General features: G+C 42.6%; 1 protein-coding gene across 4 annotated transcripts in view; it reads right to left on the reverse strand.

Moving 5' to 3' along the window:
- Positions 1–720: 720 nt before the first annotated feature.
- Positions 721–22,184, reverse strand: part of blo (bloated) — a 38,554-nt gene continuing 17,090 nt past the window's right edge. For 3 of the 4 annotated variants that reach the window (XM_018012048.2, XM_089469689.1, XM_089469688.1), the window contains exons 2-9: positions 21,886–22,166; positions 7,458–9,474; positions 6,795–7,377; positions 2,492–2,671; positions 2,265–2,431; positions 1,741–2,169; positions 1,367–1,670; positions 721–1,260 (exon numbers count right to left, since the gene is read on the reverse strand). In XM_018012048.2, the coding sequence (XP_017867537.1) occupies positions 1,051–1,260; positions 1,367–1,670; positions 1,741–2,169; positions 2,265–2,431; positions 2,492–2,671; positions 6,795–7,377; positions 7,458–9,474; positions 21,886–21,991 (3,996 nt within the window). In that variant the 5' untranslated portion in view covers positions 21,992–22,166 and the 3' untranslated portion in view covers positions 721–1,050. The remainder of the gene's footprint in view (positions 1,261–1,366; positions 1,671–1,740; positions 2,170–2,264; positions 2,432–2,491; positions 2,672–6,794; positions 7,378–7,457; positions 9,475–21,885; positions 22,167–22,184) is intronic. The other variant, XM_089469690.1, reaches the window with a different exon arrangement.

Below are 22,184 nucleotides of genomic sequence, written 5' to 3' on the forward strand. Positions count from 1 at the left end.
ACAGCTTCAGTAGAATTTCGTTGTTGAATTTTCGTCAGCAATCGTCGAAAGAGGGGTGGGATTCTTGGCTATTGTTGCTGTAGATTTTCGATGTTGAATACTTTTGTCAGCGGAAGAGTGGTGAGTTACTTTAGTCACTGTTGAAGTAATTCGAAGTAAACCATAGTGTGTAAGTATCAGCTATAATTTGAGTAGATTTGTCCATTGTTGATTTTATTAGCAGCTGATGTCGAAAGTCTGGAGGGCAAGAAAAGTTTGTCTGCCAACGAAAGCAAGAGAGGGAGAGGAGCTTCGGAATATCATTTGAGTTGTGTATATGTGTGTGGGAGTATTCAGTTGGTACATATATGAGTAAAACGAAGCTAGAGAGCTTGCAGCAGCAGAGCGTGCTCCCATTGGTCAGTTAAAGTTCGACTGCAACGACCTCTACCTGACGTCGGGCTTAACATTTGAGTGCGACCTAATAAGAGTCGCCTCTGGGTGAGAGTCGCCCTATATAATGGGCAGCATATGCAGCATTTCTTCAGTCACCCAGGCCTGGTGTGTGATCGTCATTGGATTTAGAAAAATTCTTTACGGAAATACTTAATTAATTCGAATACTGATTGGGTTGAGGTCTCGGCTGCAGTTCGCGTTTAATTATCGAAAGAGGGCCTCGTTGGCTGTAGTATGTCTCGGCTAAAGTTTTAGTGTCACTGTTCAGCAATAAATAAAGTCGGGTTATTGTCTTAGCTAAGTTAAGTGATTTTATTAAAATATATATAAAATATATATTATATAAGTATGTATATACGTACACTTCACATTTACAATATGACGAGAATTGCAACAAGGGTTAAGAGTCCTTAGTGAACTAAATGCCGCTCGGCCTGAGCTTCCGTTTCCGTTGCTCTGCAGCCTTAACGGGCTTTGCGTTTGATTAGAAATATGTTTCGATTCGGATTACGATTAGCAAACTAGGTGTAGTTAAATATTAACAGCAGCGGAGGCGGCTACAGCACCTGGCCTGGTCTGGTTACTATTACTACTATTACTATGCCAGCACGCCCCTCACTTTGTCTTGGCGGTGCGCAAATTCGATGCCGACAGCAGCGAACGCGTGGGCGCCGGACGCTCGTCCACGGAGTAGCCATTGAGGCGTCGATGGGCAGACGACGACGAGGCCGACGCCGAAGACTCCTGCTTGCGGCCCAGCCGGCTCAGCGTGCTAGCGCTGGTGGCTCCATTGTGGGGCGGCGGCTTCCGTGGCAGCGTGGAGATCTAAGGGAGAAGAGTTCGGAATTCAATGGAAAATCTAGATAAGATTCTAGCAGCAGCTCGCCTCAAACTAATATACCCGTTTTGCCTAGTCGGAGGCTCAACTTACGCGCTTGTTCTGCTCCTGCGAATAGTTGATCTCGTAGCCCTCGCTGATGTGCTTGGGCTTCCAGGGCGCCAGCATGGAGACGGAGCGCGACACAGTGCGCGTCATGGGCTGCAGCGGCGGCTTGCCGCCAGCTCCTCCCGCGCCGCCTCCTTTGCGCAGATCGTCGCGCGACATCGAGCGACGGCGCAGATTATATGGCTGTGGTATGTCGCCCACTGTGGTGGCATGCAAATAGACCACGCTGCGCTGGCTGTGCAGGCTCGACTCGCCCTCGGTGCCGGAACTCTCCGCCGGATAGCGTTCCCTGCTCAATGAAATATGTGTTGAGTGAAGATTACTCAGCGGAATCTGGTTATAACGACAACAACACTTACTTCCCATAGCCGCCATCGACTGCACTCGGCGTCAGCCCGCGCCGCTCGGCACTGCGCGCCGGCTTCGGCGGTCCGAGCAGCGGCCTGTCCTCGTAGCGCTTCGGCAGCTCCGTCGATCGCTCCAGCGACATGGCGCGCTGTGCGGCGCCGCGCTTGTGTCGCTCCACTGGCTCCGGCTCGGAGCCGCTCTCGGAGATGTCGTGCAGTTCGCGGGAGCGCGAATAGTGACGTCGCTTGCGGAAGTCCACCTCATCGCTGCCATGCTCCAAGTGCTGCATCGAGCTGGCGCGCTGCCGTGCTCCGCCCGGGGTCAGCGACGTCGTCGCTGCCGTCGTCGACAGACTCTGGCGGTAGTCGCGCGACGGCGGCGGCGGACTGCGATCCAAGTGGTAAGCGCTCTGCGAGTGCTTCGACAGCTGTGGCCGTCGTCTGTGAATGGATGAAGGGAATTAATAAAGGGAATTCGTAAAGGGAAATTATAAAGGAAATTCGTAAAGGGATTCAAAGTTCATCCAAATGCTTACCTTGGCATGCCGCTGGCCTTGGAGATGGTTGGCGGATTCGAGTCCAGGTCGGTGTCGCCAAAGAAACGCAAATTCTTGGCTGGCGCTGGGGCGGCGTTGGCATTTCGCTTGCTGCGCTTCAAACTGCTGGAGCTGACCTCGCTGTGTCCATTCACTGAAACATTGAGCTGCAGGCCACAAGCAAAAATTAGAGACTGCAATGAGAGGAAGTTTCCCTTCACACTTGCCTGCTCCTTGGGATTGCTTTTGGCACGACGATCCAGCGACTTGAACCAGCTGGTCTTCTCCGTCTTGACGGGCGTCGATGTGGAGCTGGTCAGCGTGGGCTTCTGCTTGGGCGGCTTCTTCAGCAGCAGTGGACTAGCTTTCGGTGTGGAGAGGCGACGGCGCATAGAGATGTCCATAGTCTGCACAATAGACAAATTGGCATATCAGTATTTGGTATGACAGGAATTCTCAACTCTAGCGCTAAACGGGGTCAGAGGTTCGCAACAGGTTGCCACGCCATGTGGAGCAGGTGGCCTTTTGCCTGAGAGCCTTGCCTTGCCATGCCTAATGACTGACTGAGTGTGGCTTTGCCTACGACTGTGGCTTGTGGGGGCGCAACAACAACAACAACAACAACGGCGGCAATGCGAGCTCACGTTGCAAACAAACTTGTTTTGAGACTTTGGCCCAGTTGTGGTTGATACTAAGTATATATATATGTACATACTATTCAGTTTAGGCAGCTAGCGCTATGGTCTATGGCAAGAGAGTAGAGCACGTTGCATGCCTGCGCTGCATGTGGCAGGGTATTTATGTTTATTTAATTTGTATACCTTAAGCCCAATTGGAAACTGACAACTGTGGGGTATGCCGAGTTTGTTGACCTGCATGTGAGAGGCACACAGAAGGAGAAGGGAGTAATTCTAATCAGAGTCAACAGGCAATTGACTTGATCTAGTTATGTTCATTCGTCTGTCCTTTAGTTCTCCTGTGAGTCCTTATGCCTACCACCTGTTTGTCAGCAAGGCGTTCATCTAGCTGTTTATCTGTCTATCTGCATATTTTTCTCTGTTCGTGCGTCTGACTGTTTGTCCGATCATCGTTTTCAGTGCTCATCCGTCCATCTATATCTATATATATCCATATCTATCTGTGCGCCCGTCCATCCAGCCATCCATTCCATCCCATCCGTTTATCCACCCATCTCTCAGCTCTCCCGTCTGACGTCTTGTCTCTCCGCTTGTTTGCCTGTCCCGTTTATCCATATATCCACTCATCCCTCAATCTGTCTATTCATTCTTCTACCCGTGGCTCCATTTGTTCGTCCCTCTGGTCTGTTCATTCGTATATCCATATGTCCATCTCTCCGTCTACGCATCTATCTCTTCATGCGTCCCTCCGGTCTTCTATATGGCTATCTGTCTGTTGGCTTCTTTATCCGTTTGTCTGCCCCAGTGTCCATCTAGCTGTCTATCCGTCCGCCTTCTTGTTTGTCTGCTCGTTCACAAATCTGCTTATCCGCCCGCCCATTCAGCCATTCTGTCTATTTGCCTCTTTGTCTGTTTATCTATCTGCCTGATCATCTGTCTGTCTGTCTGTCTGCCTATACTTCATTCCATTTACTTTCCATCTGTGGAGCCCTGAAATCATATACGAAGTTCCTTCTACAGCGCCTCGAATCTCTTTAGAATGATTTCAAAATGTGAATAATTTCTGGGGGATTCTATTTTATTTAACATATCTCCCACATGCTCTAAGAGACATTCCTCAAATTTAGCAGTTTTTCGCAATATTCTTTGATATGCTTTACATTTAAATTGAATTAAATTCCATTATGCAAAATATAGCTCCGACTTCCTCGTACATTATTCTTCTCCGATTTAGCAAATATTTAGTAGAATATTAAATATTTATATGTGATATACAATCCAAATATATACATTTATATATTGTCTACGTCACTGAAATCTGCACAGTTTGCTTCTTCTTCAATTCTAGAGATACAAACTAAAATCTGAATAGGCTTGACTTGACTGGGGTTCAGGGTAACTCTCAATCGTGTGCAGCCTATCGACTCGACTCGCGCCTGCTGACTTGTGCTTTGATTTGTGACTGTAAGAGGCCAAACTTTGCATTGGAAAGTGACTGGCTGAAAGGTAAGCCAAATCGCAGAGCCAGCAGAGCCAGCAATGCGCTATGACGACGCTTACGCACCCACCAAAAATAAGAGGAAATAAATATCAAATATTCAAATGCCGCCTTAATTTAGTTTATGGCCGCCGCAGTCGCAGCCATAAATTAGCGAAGAACATTATTGGCTTTATTTTATTTGTATTTAATTTTTTGTTGTATTTATATATCTGTTTCTTTTTATTTTTATTTTTATTTTATGTATTTTCTTTTGGTCATGTAGAATCTTCGAAAATGAATGCCAAGGCACTTTATGTGTATTTCTTGTTTAAAACGTTTATTGGGCCGCGATTTTTATGGCCATCGGGCATGAGCATGAATAATAGCCGCATATTGTCCAAATCGTTTACCACTCGAAAGTTTCGCCCGCTGCGGCACGCAAACACTTTTTGACACACACAGACAGAGAGGGTGGGAGAGAGAGCAAGAGGTAAGCCCTTGCCACACCTTTGGGCCTTTGTATTGAGTTGCTCTGAACGCCCCCGCTTTGGGCTGCAGGATTTGCACAATTTCTTAACGAGCCGAAATTCGCACAAAGAATTTCGCTAATTTGTTTCTCCACTGAGCGAATTGTGTGGTGATGCGTGTCCGTTGCAACATCCGCTAGAACGCAGCGCGTAGCTTTGGGCCACACCAAGCTACATCCTCTTGGCAAGGTCTGCAAGGCCCACAAATCCGCTCAAGCATTGCAAATTAGCTAAGCTAAGCAGCAGCAGCAGCAGCAGCAGCAGCAGCAGCAACTGTTGCAACCATTTGCCAGTAGCCTCAGCTCCAGCTCCAGCTCCAGCTCTAGTCCCCGCCCCAGCTCCAATGCCAGTGCCAGCCCAAACGCCGTTTTGCAATGTGGCATCTGTGCGCAGCTTTAATCAATTTCTCATACGCCCCGTTGGCCGTCGTCTTGCTGTCAGCTCTCTTGAGCGACAACAGAGCCGAGACAGCTGCTGCGTGGGTCTCGCGCTTTTGTTCTAGCTTTAAATGCTAAGCGACGCCTCGTCAGCTTTCCGAATTCTCCAACTCTATTTGGCCAGCCATTATTATTATTATTGTTGTTGTTGTTGCTGTTGTTGTTAAACACAATTTCAGGCATTCTTTATGGCAAGCGACGTCTTGATTTAGACTCAATTTGATGTGCCCCTCAAAACTGGCGGCGCGCTCTCTTTCGCTCTTTAGCACACACACTCTACCTCTCTCTCTCTCTCTCTCTCTCTATTCTTAAGTGGCCCCCAGCTGACATGACGTCTACTCGAAACACTGCACCATTTTCGGCTGCGCACAGACGCCCACCTGGACAGCAACTGTGAGCAGGAAGTAGGCGCCTTAGCAAAAAAATGTTTAACAAATATATAGATAGAATAGAATAGTTAACAAGGCCAATGCGAACCTTAGATACTCTAATGGCGGAATGATCTTAGCTATAATGTCTAGTATCTAATTATAATTGATGTTGATATTGGAATAAAAAAAAAATCTTAGCTATGATATTTTGCTATTTTATCTGGTTAAAATTTTAGTTGCAGTCAAAATACTTGCAGTGATAATTTATGATCGAGACATATTTTTAGCTATCCAAAATACATTTATGTATTTAGCTACAATTTAAGCAGACACATTTTTTTTTTTAGCTGTCTGTGACGTTCTCATATAATCTTAATAATCTACAATCTGTCTATCTATCAAAGTAGAACTCTAGCACTCTGATTAAGGCAAAGCTTTAGCTCTAGAAAGCCTTAACAATCTGCATTAATCTGACAAAATTCATTAGACTAATTAAAAAAAAACTATGAACCGTTACCCTTCTAAGTTGACTCCTTCTCAATCTTCATCTGATCCAGGGAGCCTTAACAATCTGCAACAAGGACGACAAAGATAAACCAAAACTTAGCTGTAAAAACTCATAGACTTTAAGGCTAATTCAATCTCTATTTGCTCCTCGTAATACGAACACAGAAGCCCTATCAATTGTTCTCAATTTCCCCAAGGGCAGCTCAAAGATCATCTACAGCTGTTTGCTTTTCACTTTTCACAATGTATTTCAAGCACCCTCTCCGCATACTCTCTCAATTTCAAGCACCCTCTCTCATGTCTAATCGAAATGGCAAACAAACAGCAGAAAATTCGCACGTACCACAGAGTTGGGGGCGACTCAGCCGCCGCCAGACTTGATTAATTCGAAATTAATAATAGCCAAACCCATGACCAAAAAAAAAAAAAAAAAACAGAAAATAAATAAATAAATAAATAAGCAACTTGTGCGCGTTAAGCCATGCTCAAATCTGACCCATTCGTGCAGCGGTTCAGTTCAGTGAACTCTGGAGCAAGCGCCATCATTTGGCCATTAAGAGTGGGGCTTACCTTTGGTTCGCGTGAGGTCTCCTCGGTTGATGTCTGATGATGATGCTCGCGATAGCGCGAACGCATCTCCTCTTCCCGTACCATATAGCGCTCCTTCTCCCGCTCCCGCTCTAGCCTGGACCGCTCCTTATCTTTGTCACGGCGGCTCAGCGTGCTGCTGCTGCCATTGGTCAGACGTGACTGTGTGTCTTTCTTGCCGCTGGAGACATTGCTGCCGCTACTGCGACCGCTGCCACCGTTGCTGCCGCCGCGGCCGCCGCTGCCGCTGCCAATGAATAGCTGCTTCACCTTCTCAAAGCCGCCCAGCTTCTTGTTGCGCTTGAGCGTGCTGGAGTCCTCGCGCTGCTTCTGCTGCTGCGTTTGCTGCTGCTCTCGGCGGCGCAAGGTGCTCGTGGATACGGTATACTTGTCCAGATGCGGATCAAAGTGGGAGCCATCGTCTATGGAGCGCTCCCTGTAGACATAGCTGTGCTCGCGTCGCAGTCGCTGCAGCTCCTGCAGCTGCTGAGCGCTCTCCCGACGCTCCTTGCGCAAAAAGGACTCGCAAGCCCTCATATCATCAAGGGCCGTGCGCTTGCGCCATCTAAGCAGAAGGCAAACAAAATGAAAGCAGAGGAAAATCAGTTACAGTTACATCTCCAGTTCATCCAAAAATCAACTTACCTTGTGGTCAAATCACCATTGAAGGATTCCTTGCGAAAATCGTTCTCAATGCCCGAATCGCCCTTGTCGAAGCTGCGCTGCTGCAGCTTGTCCCGCTTGAGGCTGCTCTGCCAATAGTCCTGCAGCCGTCCGCGCTCGGTGTTACGCAGCTCTGGCGAGGATCTGTATTGATCCGTGCCCACCGTCAGCTGCGAGTCTAGGCTCTTCGGCTCCTGCTCCTCGAGCTCGCGCGGCGACGAGCCGAGTCTCTCCCTGTGCCGCGACTCACGTACCTGCCCATCCCTTTGGGTCTCCCGCACGTAGGTCTCCTTGATGCCACCGTTGCCATCGTCATAGTATTTGGTGTGGCGATAGCGCGAGGTCTTCTCCACCTTCGGCAGTGTGGTGCTATTTTCCAACTCCAGCTGAACCGGTCGATGATAACGCTCATCGACAGCCAGTTCTCGTTCCATTTCTCTTTCCCTTTCCCTCTCCCTTTCCCGTTCCCTTTCCCTCTCCCTTTCCCGCTCCCTCTCTGGACTGGGATAGTCGAGGAATCTTTCGCGCTCCTGCTTGTAGTTGTGCTGCCGTTCCAGCGTAGCCCCCTCACCGAAGCGACGCGTCAATATGCGATTCTCCAGCTGCGCTCGCCGATAGCCCAACTCATCCAGATAGGGCGCCGGACTGACGCTCCTAATCACGGGCACAATGGGTGGCTCCGCTCTGCGCTCCTGCTTGGGTAAATCTTCCTCGTAATACAATTTGCGTGTCTCAAAGCCAAGGCCTTCGTCCTCATCACTGAGATTGCGTGGACTGAGCTGTTGCCAGGGCGAGGGCGAGTGGGAGCTGGTCAATCTGGAAGGAGTTCCTGCTCCTCCTGCTCCTCCTGCTCCCACGCCTCCATTCTGTATGGGCGAGTAGCTTCGCAATGGTCTCTCATTAGCTCTGGGTGGCCTTGGCGGTGGGAATTCGCGCTGAGGTGTACGCGAATCTCGGCCAGAAACACGCTGTGGTTGCTGCTGCTGTGGCTCATCGCTCAGATCAAGCTGGGCGTAGGTGATGCCCTCGTTGGGCCGTATGTAGGAGAAGGCCGGCTGACTAATGACCGGCTGTGGTGAGAAACGCTCCATAGACAGTCGCTTCACCAGGCCATTGACGGTGCGGCCCCTGGTCAGGGGCAATCGCTCCGCCGGCTGCTGTGAGCTGTGCATATTTTCGCTAGACTTGGCCTTTAGGGTCTCGATGCGATCCCGAATGCCCGCGGATATCGATGCTCCTGTTGCTGTGGCCGATGCACCGCTTATCGATTGCCTTTTCAACAGAGATCCGTCCACCTCCGCTTTGGAACGACTGCGCGAGAGCAGCTCACTCAGGCCCTGGCCGCTCTCATGCTTCTCGCGCACAGTAACAGCGTCCGATTTGCGTCGCTCACGTTCCCGGAAATAGTCCTGCTCAAAGAAATCCTCCCGCTGCGTCTGCTCGATGATCGGACTCAGCTGCTGCTTGGCTGCTGCACTCGCTGGCTCGTTCTTCTTGCCGTTGTTGTTGTTGTTCACTTTGCTGTTGCGGGATTCCTTTGGAGTGCTGCCCACATCACTTTTGCTGCGCACTAAACGACGTCCTGGCGGTCCGTCCTCGAAGCGTGGATCTCGCTCCAACTGGCTGACATTCGTGTCGCTCTTGCGACTGAACAGGCCAAAGATCGAGGGACGTTTCGCTGGCTTCTTGGCCGCTGAGGCGTCGCTCACGCTGCGTGCCACAGGCTTGCCCTTTTTGCGACGCGTGGGCAGCGAATGGAAGCGCTGCGCGTCGCTGCTGGAGCTCGGGCGCGGCTTCTGCTTCACACGAAACGTGGGTATATTATCCCCGTTGGCCGCCTTGCTCTGATGCTGACCGGCCTGGGCGATGACTAGAGCCGCCTCCTTGCGTATGTCCTCCGGATCGATGTCCGGCGGCAGCTGATGGTAGCCCTGCAAGCCAATCGGCGCTAGATCTGTTGTCTCGTAGTCGTACTCTGACGGTTCGTTGGGACGCTTGGCTGTGGAGCATGAAAATAAAGAGAAAGGATAATAAGATATGGTATGTCATTTGATAAACAGTTAAGAGGTGAGCTTAAGTGGAGCTAAATGGTTAAGAGGGAGTGAGAGGGAGAAAAGGAAGGAGAGATAAGAAATAATTCAGAGTGATATAGTTAGAGAGAAAGAGAGGACACAGATTGAGGAGGAGATAACGATCAGAACGATTGAGAGAAAGACTTCCTAAGATAGGGAGGAACAGAGAGAGAAAAATAAAATCAGAATAGAGCAAGTTCATTCTGAGATTGAATGAAATCTCCATATCAGAATTAATATATAGAAAGAGAGAGAGTGGAATAGAGACACAGAGCTTCGACATAAATTATAATTCGATATGAAAGAGGTGAAAAAAGCAGAAAGAAAGGGAGTAATTTTACTTAGATAAAGTAAAACAAAGATATATGTATAGAATGCAATAGAAAAAGAGAAAGACTGATATGGACTCTCTCCATAGTAAACATATATGCACTTGCAAAAATCCAATAAGAACTAGCTCTGAGTCAGAGATTTAGATTTAGAATGCAATATAAAAGCTGTGGACTTTTGATTAGGCAATAAGAATAGAGCAAACTGAGCTAGCCATTTATCTTCTAAGAACTTTAGTGATAGTAAACAACTTAGGCATAAATCTAAGCTCAGACATATAAGTCTAACCCTATTACACTTAAGCCACTAGCCCAAACCAGTTGACTCCGAGTTTTAAGAGCCAAATGTGAGGCAAGGCAGGAACAGCATCAGTTTCTAGTCATCGCACTCTGGGATGGATCTCGCGAATGCGCTCGTCGGCATTCATGTAATGACAATTAGCACATTAGACGAGAGGTCGGCTGTGCTGGCTGATGATGTAATACGAATTTACCAACTGGCCGCAGCTGTTGGGCCAGTCTCAAAGTGTGAATTGGCAACAGCTGCCGCTGCTGCTGCCACTGCTGCCACTGCTGCTAAATAAGGCAGCCTGAATCGCAGCCACTAACAATGGCCAGCTAGAGCGGCATTAGCCCACGTCTCTCGCCTCTCCATTGGTCTCTCGTTCCCTTTGCCCACACTTGTGGTACGTGTAGTCTGTAATCGGGCGCTGTAAGCGCTAATGGCCATTGAGGCATCTTAGTGGAGCTGAACGAGGCGCTACCATTCGGTCGCTTCTATTCGAAGAGATCATAAAGATTCTTCAGCCACTTCCTCACTTGTTGTTCATAATCATTATTATTTAATACCCCGAAAACAAAAAACGTGCCGCTCCATCTTCAACAGCAGCCAACATAGCGATCATCATGACCAAAAACAAGATTGCGGACCAGCAAACCATCAGCCAGCAGTCACCAGCCACCAAGCAGAGCAACCCAAAGCAGCAGAGAGCTCAAAGGCAGAAAACGTGCGTGTTCTTTGATAGCTTTTTTAGCTTTTTGTTTCTTTTCCATTCACATTTGTTGTTTTTGTTTTTGTTTTTAGTTTGTGCTTTTGTTGTCTCTGTTCATTCTGGCTTTTCTACGGCTCATCAGCTCATCATCAGCTTGGGCCCAGCTGAACGGGAGCAATCACAACATCTTGACAATCAGCACTTGTTAAGCGATAGAACATGAACATCTTTACAAACACACACACATACACAGATATACGCGTATGTGTATATACTATATAGTATATCAGTTAATGCTGCCAGTTCGTTGCCTAAGTCATTTGTTTTACTAGCCTAGCAATTAGTTTGACCTTGCTCCGACTAAGTGTAATAAAGTATGCATGCATTGTAATTGCTTTACTAGATTTGTAATTGACTTTTCTTTTCGATAAATATTTGTTGAAAATATTAAAAAATTTTAAACATATAAATATATATGTATGTGGAAACTTTTTTATATATTCCATGTACATTTTTCATACAAATTCTTTGGCAACAAAATCAAGATTCAGCAAAGAATAAGGATCATCATTATTTTCTAGTAAATCTCGAGTCTCGATAATTTTTTGTACCCTGCTAAATCGACAATCGCGACAAATTGAAAAAAAAAATCGTTCTCGATAATGTATTTAAATTTCTATGTAAAAAAAAACTGATCCCCTTGCCATTTCAAATTATCTCGCCTCGACTGTATTACTCCTCCGGTCTCCTCTTCCAAATCTGGTTACCGAGACATTATCGTCTAAAATAAGATCGAGTATCTTGTATATGGAGAAGAGGCGACATAAGATAACTAGATTATTCAAAAGACATATTAACCTAGATTATATCTTAAGCTTGTGCGAGTCTAATTAGTTACTAAATGCTGTTGGCTTGCTTCATTTTTCTCAATTTTTGATTATACCAAACATGATTTAAATCATTTATAGACAAAGTCAGCAAACAGCTTCTGTCAGTTCGTTGTCTAAGTCATTTGTTTTTAAGCAGCTTGGCAATGGGCTAGCTTTGTTTATACTAACTAAACTATTAAAATAATAGGCAACAATTAATTAACAATTAATTTCACTTGAACTGTTGCTAAGCATTACAGGAGGATTTTTCTCCTACCCACAAAATAACCAACACACTCACAGCATTCATAACTTGATTCTCAAATTCAGCTTTGTTCCCTCAATTTGAGCTTAAACTTACATATATACATATATATGTATGTGTGTATTTCGCGATAAGCTTATTGCTAGGTAAACCTATATAATCCCTTGCTCGCCATTGGGATTATCGTTCACCTGTAAGCTTCGCACAGCTGATTGCATTTTCACAGCCTGTCACATTGGCCGGGCGAATGCCTGCGGCTAACTGATTACGATACACAATGAACATTGACAAGCTGGGCGTGGCAGGTGTCAAAGCGACTTCACAAGCCATTAAAACAGCCACCACTCAAGCGGGAGAAGTTTTCTCAATTGTGTAAAACTAGGCAAGGCGAGCAAGAGAAACAGCGGGAGGGGCAGAGCAACCTGCCAAGACTTGGCCAAAAACAAAAAGATGAACGAAACGAAAAATTGCGATTCCATGATATGTGTCAAGGTAAAATGTAACTATGCAGCGCATACCATACAAGTGTAGAAGTACAGTGAGGACTCACTTAAGCGAAAAGACATTGATGCTGATGACTGAAGTTGAAGCAGCAAAGATATAGATGTAAGAAGATTCAACAGAAGTTGATGATTTTGGATATTTATTTATATATATGATAATTATAATATATAATATAAATTAAATGTAGTGCAAGCTCTGCTGTTCGCTCATGGCTGATTTCACTGTACATTTATATTGTGCGATGGCTCGACATGCGAACTTGAGGTTTACTCAAGGAGCCGCTCGCATGTTCATCACTTTGCGGTTGTTGCTGTTGAATTGAATGCAGTTGCGTTTTTTTTTTGTAGCCTGTTTAGCTTGAGGTGTTGCTGTGGCCGCGTTTTGTGGCTGGGCTTTTGGGCAACAGGAAAACATAAATTGCGACTAAGCGACAGTTGGATAGCGAGTGAAACTGAAGCTCAAGTCAATGTCAAGTAACAGTAAACGCTCGACAACGCCGTCGCACTACCCCCAGAGAGCTGAGCTGGAGTGCAGCTATGATTGATTGCGAAAGCTCTGCAGCAACAACAACAGCAACAACAACAGCAATAGCAACAACACCTGGCGCAAAGAGCTGCTGAAAGCCATTCATTAATTTAATCATCGATCCACTTAATGAACGCGAACCAGAGGCCCGTTGGGCTCTATGATTTGTGTGTGCCCATGCCGAATGAGTTCTACCCGCCTGCAGGATTTTATATATAAAAATAAAAATAAAAATAAGAAATAAGAAAATGGAAAACAACAAAACTTTGACGCATTGCGATAAGAAATCTGATCCAATTTTCCGGCCTATTGCAAGCAGTTCACACAGCCAAAACCTGCCTCAGCGCCTGTTCCGGTTTTATTTTCGTTTCGTTTCGTTTCGTTTCGTTTTGAATACCCTCAAACATTTTTAAATTCGCCAATGGGGTATAATGTTTGAGCGGAAATATATGGAACAGGCTGCAGGAGCTGAGGCATATGCTTGGATAGCATTAACAGCTGACTTGATCTAGCCTTTTTCAGCTGTTTATTTGAACTCATTGATTTTAACAGCTACAAGAGGGGGAGGCTTTGATTTGTATCTATTTATAAACAAATATGAGTGTTACTCACTGTATATATATTTATTTATTTATAAATCTATTTATAATTAATATATACCAATATTTGAAATTTGTTAATAAAGCAGAATTTTAAGAACTTAAAAATTGCTGTTTAAAATCTCTAAATGAATACACAGACTATAAACTTCTTCTCTATAAACAATATCTTCCAGTGCAATAGTCCGTCTTACTAGTTTCAAGATCTCTTCTTATTCACTTCTTCACTCTTACTAATTTCAGGATGTCTTCTTCTTCACTCTTTCTAATTTCAAGGTATCTTCCATTCCAGCCTTAACTCATACTAGCCCTAGCCCAATCCCAACTCTTACAAGCTCCCAATTATCTTCTAGTCCAACCTTAACTATTCCCCATTTCAGGGTATCTCCTAGTCCAACACTCTAACAATTTTCTGCTACGTTTGTTAGTTGCATTCGCTGCTGCTGCTGTTGTTGTTGTTGTTGCACATAATTTAGTTTTCGTGATAGCCAGAAATCTCAGCATACTGACCAAGTCCCAGTTCATATAGCTAATAGCAGCCAGTCGTTATTTCGTTGTCGCTCATATTTCATGAGGCTGACTTTCACTCGGTTGAGCTAGCGATACGATGATGGCATGTGCTTGGCTCATTAAGAGCCATACTTAATGGCATTAATGTAACGACGTTTAGGCCAACAAATGATTCATATCAAAGCGCGCCCACAACCTGTCATTGAGCCAGATAACAGGCTTTTAGGGCACTGCCTGCCTACCGGTCTCTAAGTTCAAGTGCTCGGCGTGCGCTAATGAAGCGGCCCCTCCATAGGACTAGGGATACGAAAGGCATGCTGAAAGCGAGCAACGGCCAAAGATCTTGGCGCTCAGGGCCGTTCAGCGCGCCTTTGGGGCATTTCAATTAACCTGCGCACTTTCGATTTCGATTGGGTCGGGCCTAGGCCGCGACGGGCCGGGCCAGCTTTGAGTTTATCTAGGCGGGTCCACCGCGCATGCACCTCAGCAATTCCAATGCTAAACGGCCGCGCGCACTCAATCCAGAATTGAAATAATTGAATGCCCTTGTGCGCTTATCGTTGTGCCAGACTCGATGTGGGAAAGAGGGCTAGAAGGCAAGCCAGCAGCAGCAGCAGCAGCAGCGGCAGCGGCAGCTCGATCTCCTAATCACATCAAAAGAGCTGTGCCGCATGGACGTCCTTGAAGGCAGTCAGGCAGGCCCAGGCAGGCTTAGGCCTCTCCAGGCTCTCCAATGTGACAAGTATGCAAATAAGCTAGCCTATTTTGACATGAGCCTGCACTCAAAAGCCCGACTAAAGCAGCAGCCCTTCGCCGAGCCCAATTAAAATATCTTTGAGAGTTGTGGCTGTTGTCGTTGGTCTTCTTCTTCTTCTTTGAAATCGCTTGTTGCCATGACTTTCAAAACAAATACAAATAGAAACTTTCGTTCAAGAATGGACGCGTCTCATTTGCGCACAAAAGACTTAAGCGACAAACTTGTTTTAGCACAGCAGCTGTCAACAGCTACATTAAGTGAGAGCAAACAAACACACACAAACACACACACATACAGCGGGAGACAGGCAGCTCGAGTGCCGAAAACAAAATATACAACCAAATCAAATAATCCGAGACTCTTTTTCAATAACACATTTCGATAAACAAATGACGCAATCTTGGCAAATGCAAAATGTTGAAGAATTTTCGAGTTTTGGAGTTGATGTGTTCGATTGATCGACTGATTGATGTTGGCTGGCATTTGGCGTTCGTTTCGATTGAGCTGATGATCAATGAGCGACAACTCCATTTACCCAATTCGCAGCAATTTATAACTCACGGCACTCGGAACACTTCACTCGATTCACAATTTAATAACGCGACAACGACAATAACACCCAATGCCAACCGGGCAAAGAACCTGACTGAGCCGCAGCTCACTCAAGACTTGGCTAACAACTGGAGATGGCGAAAGAGAGAGAGAGAGAGAGACACTCAGAGAGAGAGAGAGAGAGAGAGAGAGAGAGGCTGCCTACGCCAATGTCACAAAGGCAAAATAGTGCGAAATGGTGGGCAGTTCACAACCAAAATGCGACTTATTAATTAAGTTTCTTTTGCTCGCTGTGACAGTTGTTGTTGTTTTTGCTGTTGCTGTTGTTGGCACTATAAAACAACATACAACAACATATGCAAATTATGAATTAAATAAACCTAAATGGCATTTTAATGGTGGCAACGGCGTGCGCTGCCAGCCAGCCTGCCAGCCTCAAAGATCAGCCTCTAAGTGGACCCCTTTGCCACCCGCATGTTGTTGAGTTTAACAGGCACATAAAATCAGGTTTGACGAAAATCTGCGCAAAAGCAATTCCATGCGAAAATTGCGTAGTAGGCGTAACACAAAACAAAGTCATCAACAATTAGAGAAATGTTAGCAAATAAACAGCTAGTCAATACCCTGGAATTATAATGCAGCGGTCATTGAGTTGATGAATTTATACTAGGTCTAGGGGTGGAATCGAACGAAATGGTTTGCTTTTACCTAAACAGATTTTTAATAGTTTTGCTCAATGATTAATATATGTTATATGTTTTTTTTTATCAATAATAAATATATATTTATATATAAAGATATATATACTTGCTCATAAATTAAGCTTTTGTCTGCATTTTGAATGCTCATTAATTTGCTTTAAGATTTGTATATTTACTCTATAATATGTAGATACTCAAAATAAGTAAATGGGACAAAAAAAACCTTATATTGTTTACATAATCATCATGCTATAAAAACATCTATTAATTTTATATTATTATTATTTAAAACAACATAATTTTATTTAATGATATACATATTATTTTGTTAACAACATTTTTATTCTATGGAAATAAGTGTCATTTATTGTTGTGTATATCTAAACATATATATTTTTATTTATATGTTTCATCTATATATACTTTTAGTTTTATGTAAATGAATTTATTTATTTTATTTTATTTTATTTATAATTAATATTATTACTTTTTAAATTTATTATTATAAATAAATAAAAATATTTATTTATTTTTATTTTTATTTATTTATATATATTTTTTTTTATATTTATACTTTTATTCTTTAAATGAAAACTTAGCTTTTATATTTAAAATTGGTATATTTCTTTCAAATTCTCTTGATTAATTATATTTCTATCACAGTGAGCTCATATGTTGATGTAACTGCTCCAAACTTTTACTATCTCTTACACCTGCTTAACCATATCAGAAAATATTATTCTGTTATTCTATTTTCTGTGCCACACGCAACCAAATAAACAAAATTACGGCAATACCCTGTAAATTATTGCTACTCAAGTATATTAGGGAACCATTCAGCACTATTTCATTCTACGCAAAACGATTTATTTTCCTCACTCCCACCAGCTGTCAGATTTAGTCAAGTCTATCAGACTCTCTAGTTGGCCCCAAGTCGAGTCTATCATACTCCAGTTATTGACACTGAGCCGAGCCGAGCTAATCAAATTCAAAACTGGTCAAATAAATTACAAATCACAGCCAGCAAACGGCATGGAAATTGCACGAGTAGGAAACGGGGCAACAATTTCATAATGATGCATACCTGTGTATTAAATTAACTTTTATTTTGCTTGCTCTTTTATTTTCTTTCTCATTTAACAATTAAATTTAATTAATTAAAATATATGCGAGCTCATTAAAAAATACGTATGTATGCATGCACGATAATATATAGTGGCAGACAGTAGCTCATTTAATTACGAGTGCAAATTGCAAATTGCAAATCTTACGTCATGATCTATGCTGCGGCTGCCCAATTGCGACAACTTGTTGCAAGATCAGTGCCATAATTGAATCAATTAAGGAGCCGCATTATGGCCAGCAATTTCAGGTACTGCGCTCTGCTCACCCTCTCTCGCTCTCTCTCTCTCTCTCTCTCTCTCTCTCTCTCTCTCTCTCGCTCTCTGCTCTGACCAGCTGGTCGAAGATTATGTCATTCGCAACGGGATTGAACGATGTGTATTATGGCAGCTATTGGCTATAGCAGCAGCTGTTGATCTCTATCTCTCTTCACACTCTTCAACAGAGCAAAATTAATTCAACAAATATTATCTAGAAACTGGTATTTAAATATAAATATGCTCTCATTTGCAACAGCTCAAAGAGTCGATTTTAAATGGGTCAATCTGTAGATCAGTCGGTTAATTTACCAAATTTGGGCAAGTCAGAAACAACAGAAGCTGTAATCTGATTGGCATGCGCCCGCATGGGCTGTGCTATAAAAAAGATATATTTTTATGGTATGACGTTATGGCCAGCAGTATAATTGAAATTCCCAGCCTAAGGCTACCACAACGAGATAGAACAATTGCCCATTTACCACGCCCTCAATGGACTAAGGCCAAAGATCAAAGGCCAGTTTATAAAATTAAGCAAAAGTAAACACAAAATCCCCAATTTGTACATTTGTCAATAATTGCCACCAATATACCCCTCTTTGCTTCTTCAAGAGCGAGTATAAGCACAACAATCAACAGCAACAACAATAATAATAATTGCAACAACCTGCCTTACATACACACCTGGAACAACAGCTGGCAGCAGCTTGACTCGTTGACTCGTTGCTGCCAAATTTGTCGCTACGCAAGGTTGCCCACGAGCTAAAATCCACTGACATCACAATCACATTCATAGCACTCACACACTCATAAATTCGCATTCATAAGTTCGTTTAGACACTTGACTCGCTGTTCATCAAGTGAGGCTCAAGCCGAGAACAAAACTTGCCTTAAAAAAAATTAGCCCCAACAACGCGAAATGAAATGTGACTTTAACCCCAAAGGCAGCTAATTTTTACTACAGGCACACACACACACACACACACACACACACACATGGTTTTCAACTAAAATTAAATCATCATTTTATCTATATTTTCTCACATAATTGCCTCAATTTGCATGTGAACAACAAAGTCATTTAAAACATTATGCTTAACTACGTGTAGTCGTCCCTCTGCCACTTCCCCCCTCTCTCTCTCTCACTTACTCCGTCTGTCTGTGTCGTTAAATGGCGCCTTGGCCGTTTTTAGATGAGACTTTAAGACATCATTTTGGCAAATAAATCTAATTAAAATAACACATCAATCTAATGACAGACAAAAACAAGTTAAACGCAAAGATCTTGCCAAGATTTCAGCTCAATTTGAGCTAAAGAAGAGCACAACTTTTAATGCCACTTGTAGCCAGATAGCCAGATAGTTGCCAAGGCCAACATTAAAGTTGATTGCAAAACATTAGCAAGACTTTGGCTTAATTGCAAATTGAGTTTAGACCATATTTGTGTGAGCTGCAGAAGGAAATTCAAGTCAACTCAAAAGCCAAAAACAAAAGACTTAAGCAACGAACGTGGCCAGACAGCCAGCCCAGCTCAGCCCAGCACAGCCAACGACTGGGCGCATCTATTAAATGCAGCTAAATAATTTACATTTATGCCGCTTTTGTCATAATCAATTTTTAATTTCTTCATTTCAGACAGAGGCCATAAATTCCATTCCAGCTTTGGTATAAATCGCATTGCCCCAGCAATTATAAATGCAGCCCCAACTGGACGGGACGATTGCTGTTGTTGTTGTTGCTGTTATTGTTGTTGTTGCTGTGACTGCTGCCAGACATAATCATAACAATAATAATGTAGTCGACTCTGGAGACAAACAGACAGTTTCTGCAGCCACAGTCGACAGTCGAGAGTCGACAATCGTGCCAGCCAGAACATTTACACATACATTCGTATATACATACATATACATATATATATATTTAATGCGAGTGCCACTGATGAGTTTTTTTCGTTACTTTTTATACCCTGAGCCCATTGAAAATGGGAGCTTAGAGCTTGTTTTTTGCAAGTAGGCAGAAGAAGGCATGGATGATACCATATATTGCTGTATATATGTAGGTATATATTATTATAGCATGAGTAGCTATGTGTGTCGTGCTATTACCAAACAACTTCTATGGCTCTGTATTTGAAATATATATTCTTGTACATCCGGTGTTGCCAAATAGAGAGGGACAGATAAGAATGTAAATATATATTTACATATGGAGCAGCTCAAGCCATTCGGCTACATATAGTTAAAATAGATTGCAAATAAAACAATAAACAAATAAATTATACAAGATATATTATACAAAATATTCTTATAAATAAAAAAATCAAGCATTCGCCTGGTTTTTCTAAACCTTTTCACATTCTGGGGCTCTTAGTGCTGAGCCTTCGCTCCTGGCAGAATTCAGGGTATTAGCTAGTCAGGCATGCAAAAGCTCCCTTACTCTCATATATATTTTTCTTTTCAGGCTCAGCCACCCATTTGCCAGTGCCCAGAGACCCAAAGAGTGATGTGCAAAGTGATACTTTTGGTTTTAACAGCCAGACGCAGCAGCCGCAGCAGCAGCTCTAGAGAGTGTCTCTCTGCTGGGAACTTGTAATGCCTTATAAAAAAAAATTAAATTATATATATATGTTTGTATTTATATATCTACTTATTTAAAATAGTTATTTGTGCCTGACTTGCGAGCGAGCTCTCAAGGTAAACTACATTTTATTGTTGAGGCGGCATTGTTACGAGCATTGCTTTTGGCATTCGTTCTGGCTTATTCGCCCACTGCTTTGCTTCCAGCTCCCCTATAAACATATAAACAACAACAACTATTTATATATATATGTGTATTCTATATATGATGCTTTGCATGCAATCAATGCTCAATAGTGAGTGAGTGAAACTCGTCAAAATAGTTCAAAGAATTATGCAATTGATGGATGTGCAAATGCCAGTTTTGCCAGCCAGAGCTGAAGCCCAAGCTGAAGCTGAAGCCGAGCTAAAGTCGCTTAACCATTTTGAACCAGCACGAAGGTGATTCGCTTGCCATGTCTCTCTGACCATCTTAGAATCCCAAGCAGCCTCGCAGCCAACTGCCAACTGCTGACTGCGACTGCCCAGTTAATTAGTTAGTTGAATTATGTAGCCATTCCGATTGTCGATGTGCGGAGGAGAGCGTGGGTTGTTAGCGGCATTGATTGACCAAAATTAGCGTGTATGTCACGATGCCATTGTAAATACACATATATGCATATATGTGTGTGAGTGTATATCTGAATATTATGATCATTTTAGCTCGCGGCAAACATCGAGCACATTGAAAACAAAGCCGTGCGGAGAAATGCAATTATTGACATGGCAAAACAGGTAAAAAGTAGGTAAACAGCAGAAAACAAATTTGCTTTTAGTGTACAAAAAAAAACGTTGCTAGCAGCTGAGAAAGGAGAAAGAGAATACTAAACTTAACTGTAGTTAGCTTGAAAATAAGCTAAGCTCTGCCTTTAGCAGTTATGAAGTTTACTCTGAGCTACAATAAACACATAAAAATTTTTTTTCATTTCATTTTTGTGCGATGGAATCCTACCAAGATTTTCATTTATTAAATATAATAAAGTAAAATATATTAATATAATAAAATTGCTTTTATTTTATGACCTATTGTATTATTTTTAATAATAATTTATTATATATTTCATCATAAATAAATTTTATATTTTATAATTCAATAATTTATTGTTTTTATTTTATTATATTTGATCATGAATAAATTTATTATCTGTATTGCATCATATGTACTTAATAATTAAAAATTGTATTATCTTTATTTTCTAATTTTTAATATTAACAAATTTGTTGATTTTTATCTTTGAATCATTTTATTATTTTTAAGAATTAAAGAAGATAATTAATCAATTTATTTTTTTATTTAAATAATGAAAAAAATATTATATTTTTTTTTATTATATTTATATATTTATTAATGAACAAAATTAATTATTTTATTTTTTATTAATTAATATTAATACGAGTTTTATATATGGAAATGAAATAGCTTCTCTAGTCCATATTTTGTAGTCCAATATAGACTACAGAAATATAATTAAAGCAAAAAACTCTTCTTTGTTACAATAAATATAGAATTATAAAAAATAAATTTGTATACGAATTTGTCGGATCTTTTGTGATTGATGTGCCGCAATGCTTAGCCCAATGCTCTACTTTTGTTAACAATGAGTTTCAACCAATTTATCATTAGACTAATGACTGCTTTTTTTTAGTAAAGCATATATGTGTGTGTGTGTGAGTGTGTGAGTAGGTGTTTGTGTGTGTTGTGGTTATTTTGAGGTTATTTGCCTTAACACAACACACTGACCTATGCGCTTCACATGAACATCCCGATTGAAGCTGACACGTGGTCCACCATTTGCTGTTGCTGTTGTTGTTGTTGGTCCTTGTTGATGCTGAGGTTGAGGCGGCATTTTGACTCCTATTGCAAGTACTTTCTTGTATCAGTTTGATTTATATTTTTGTTGTCGCTTTTTATTCGCTTTCAATTTTTCACTTGGCTGGGAGAAAAGTTTTAAGCTGGCGTTCCAGGCATTTTATTTTTTTTCTGTATGAGTTTCGATTTGGAAACCTTCTTTAAAATCTTGACTGCAAATCAAAATAAAA

Source organism: Drosophila arizonae, chromosome 5, assembly GCF_054131065.1.
Source record: "Drosophila arizonae isolate 15081-1271.41 chromosome 5, UAZ_ARI_1.0, whole genome shotgun sequence".
NCBI lineage: Eukaryota > Metazoa > Arthropoda > Insecta > Diptera > Drosophilidae > Drosophila > Drosophila arizonae.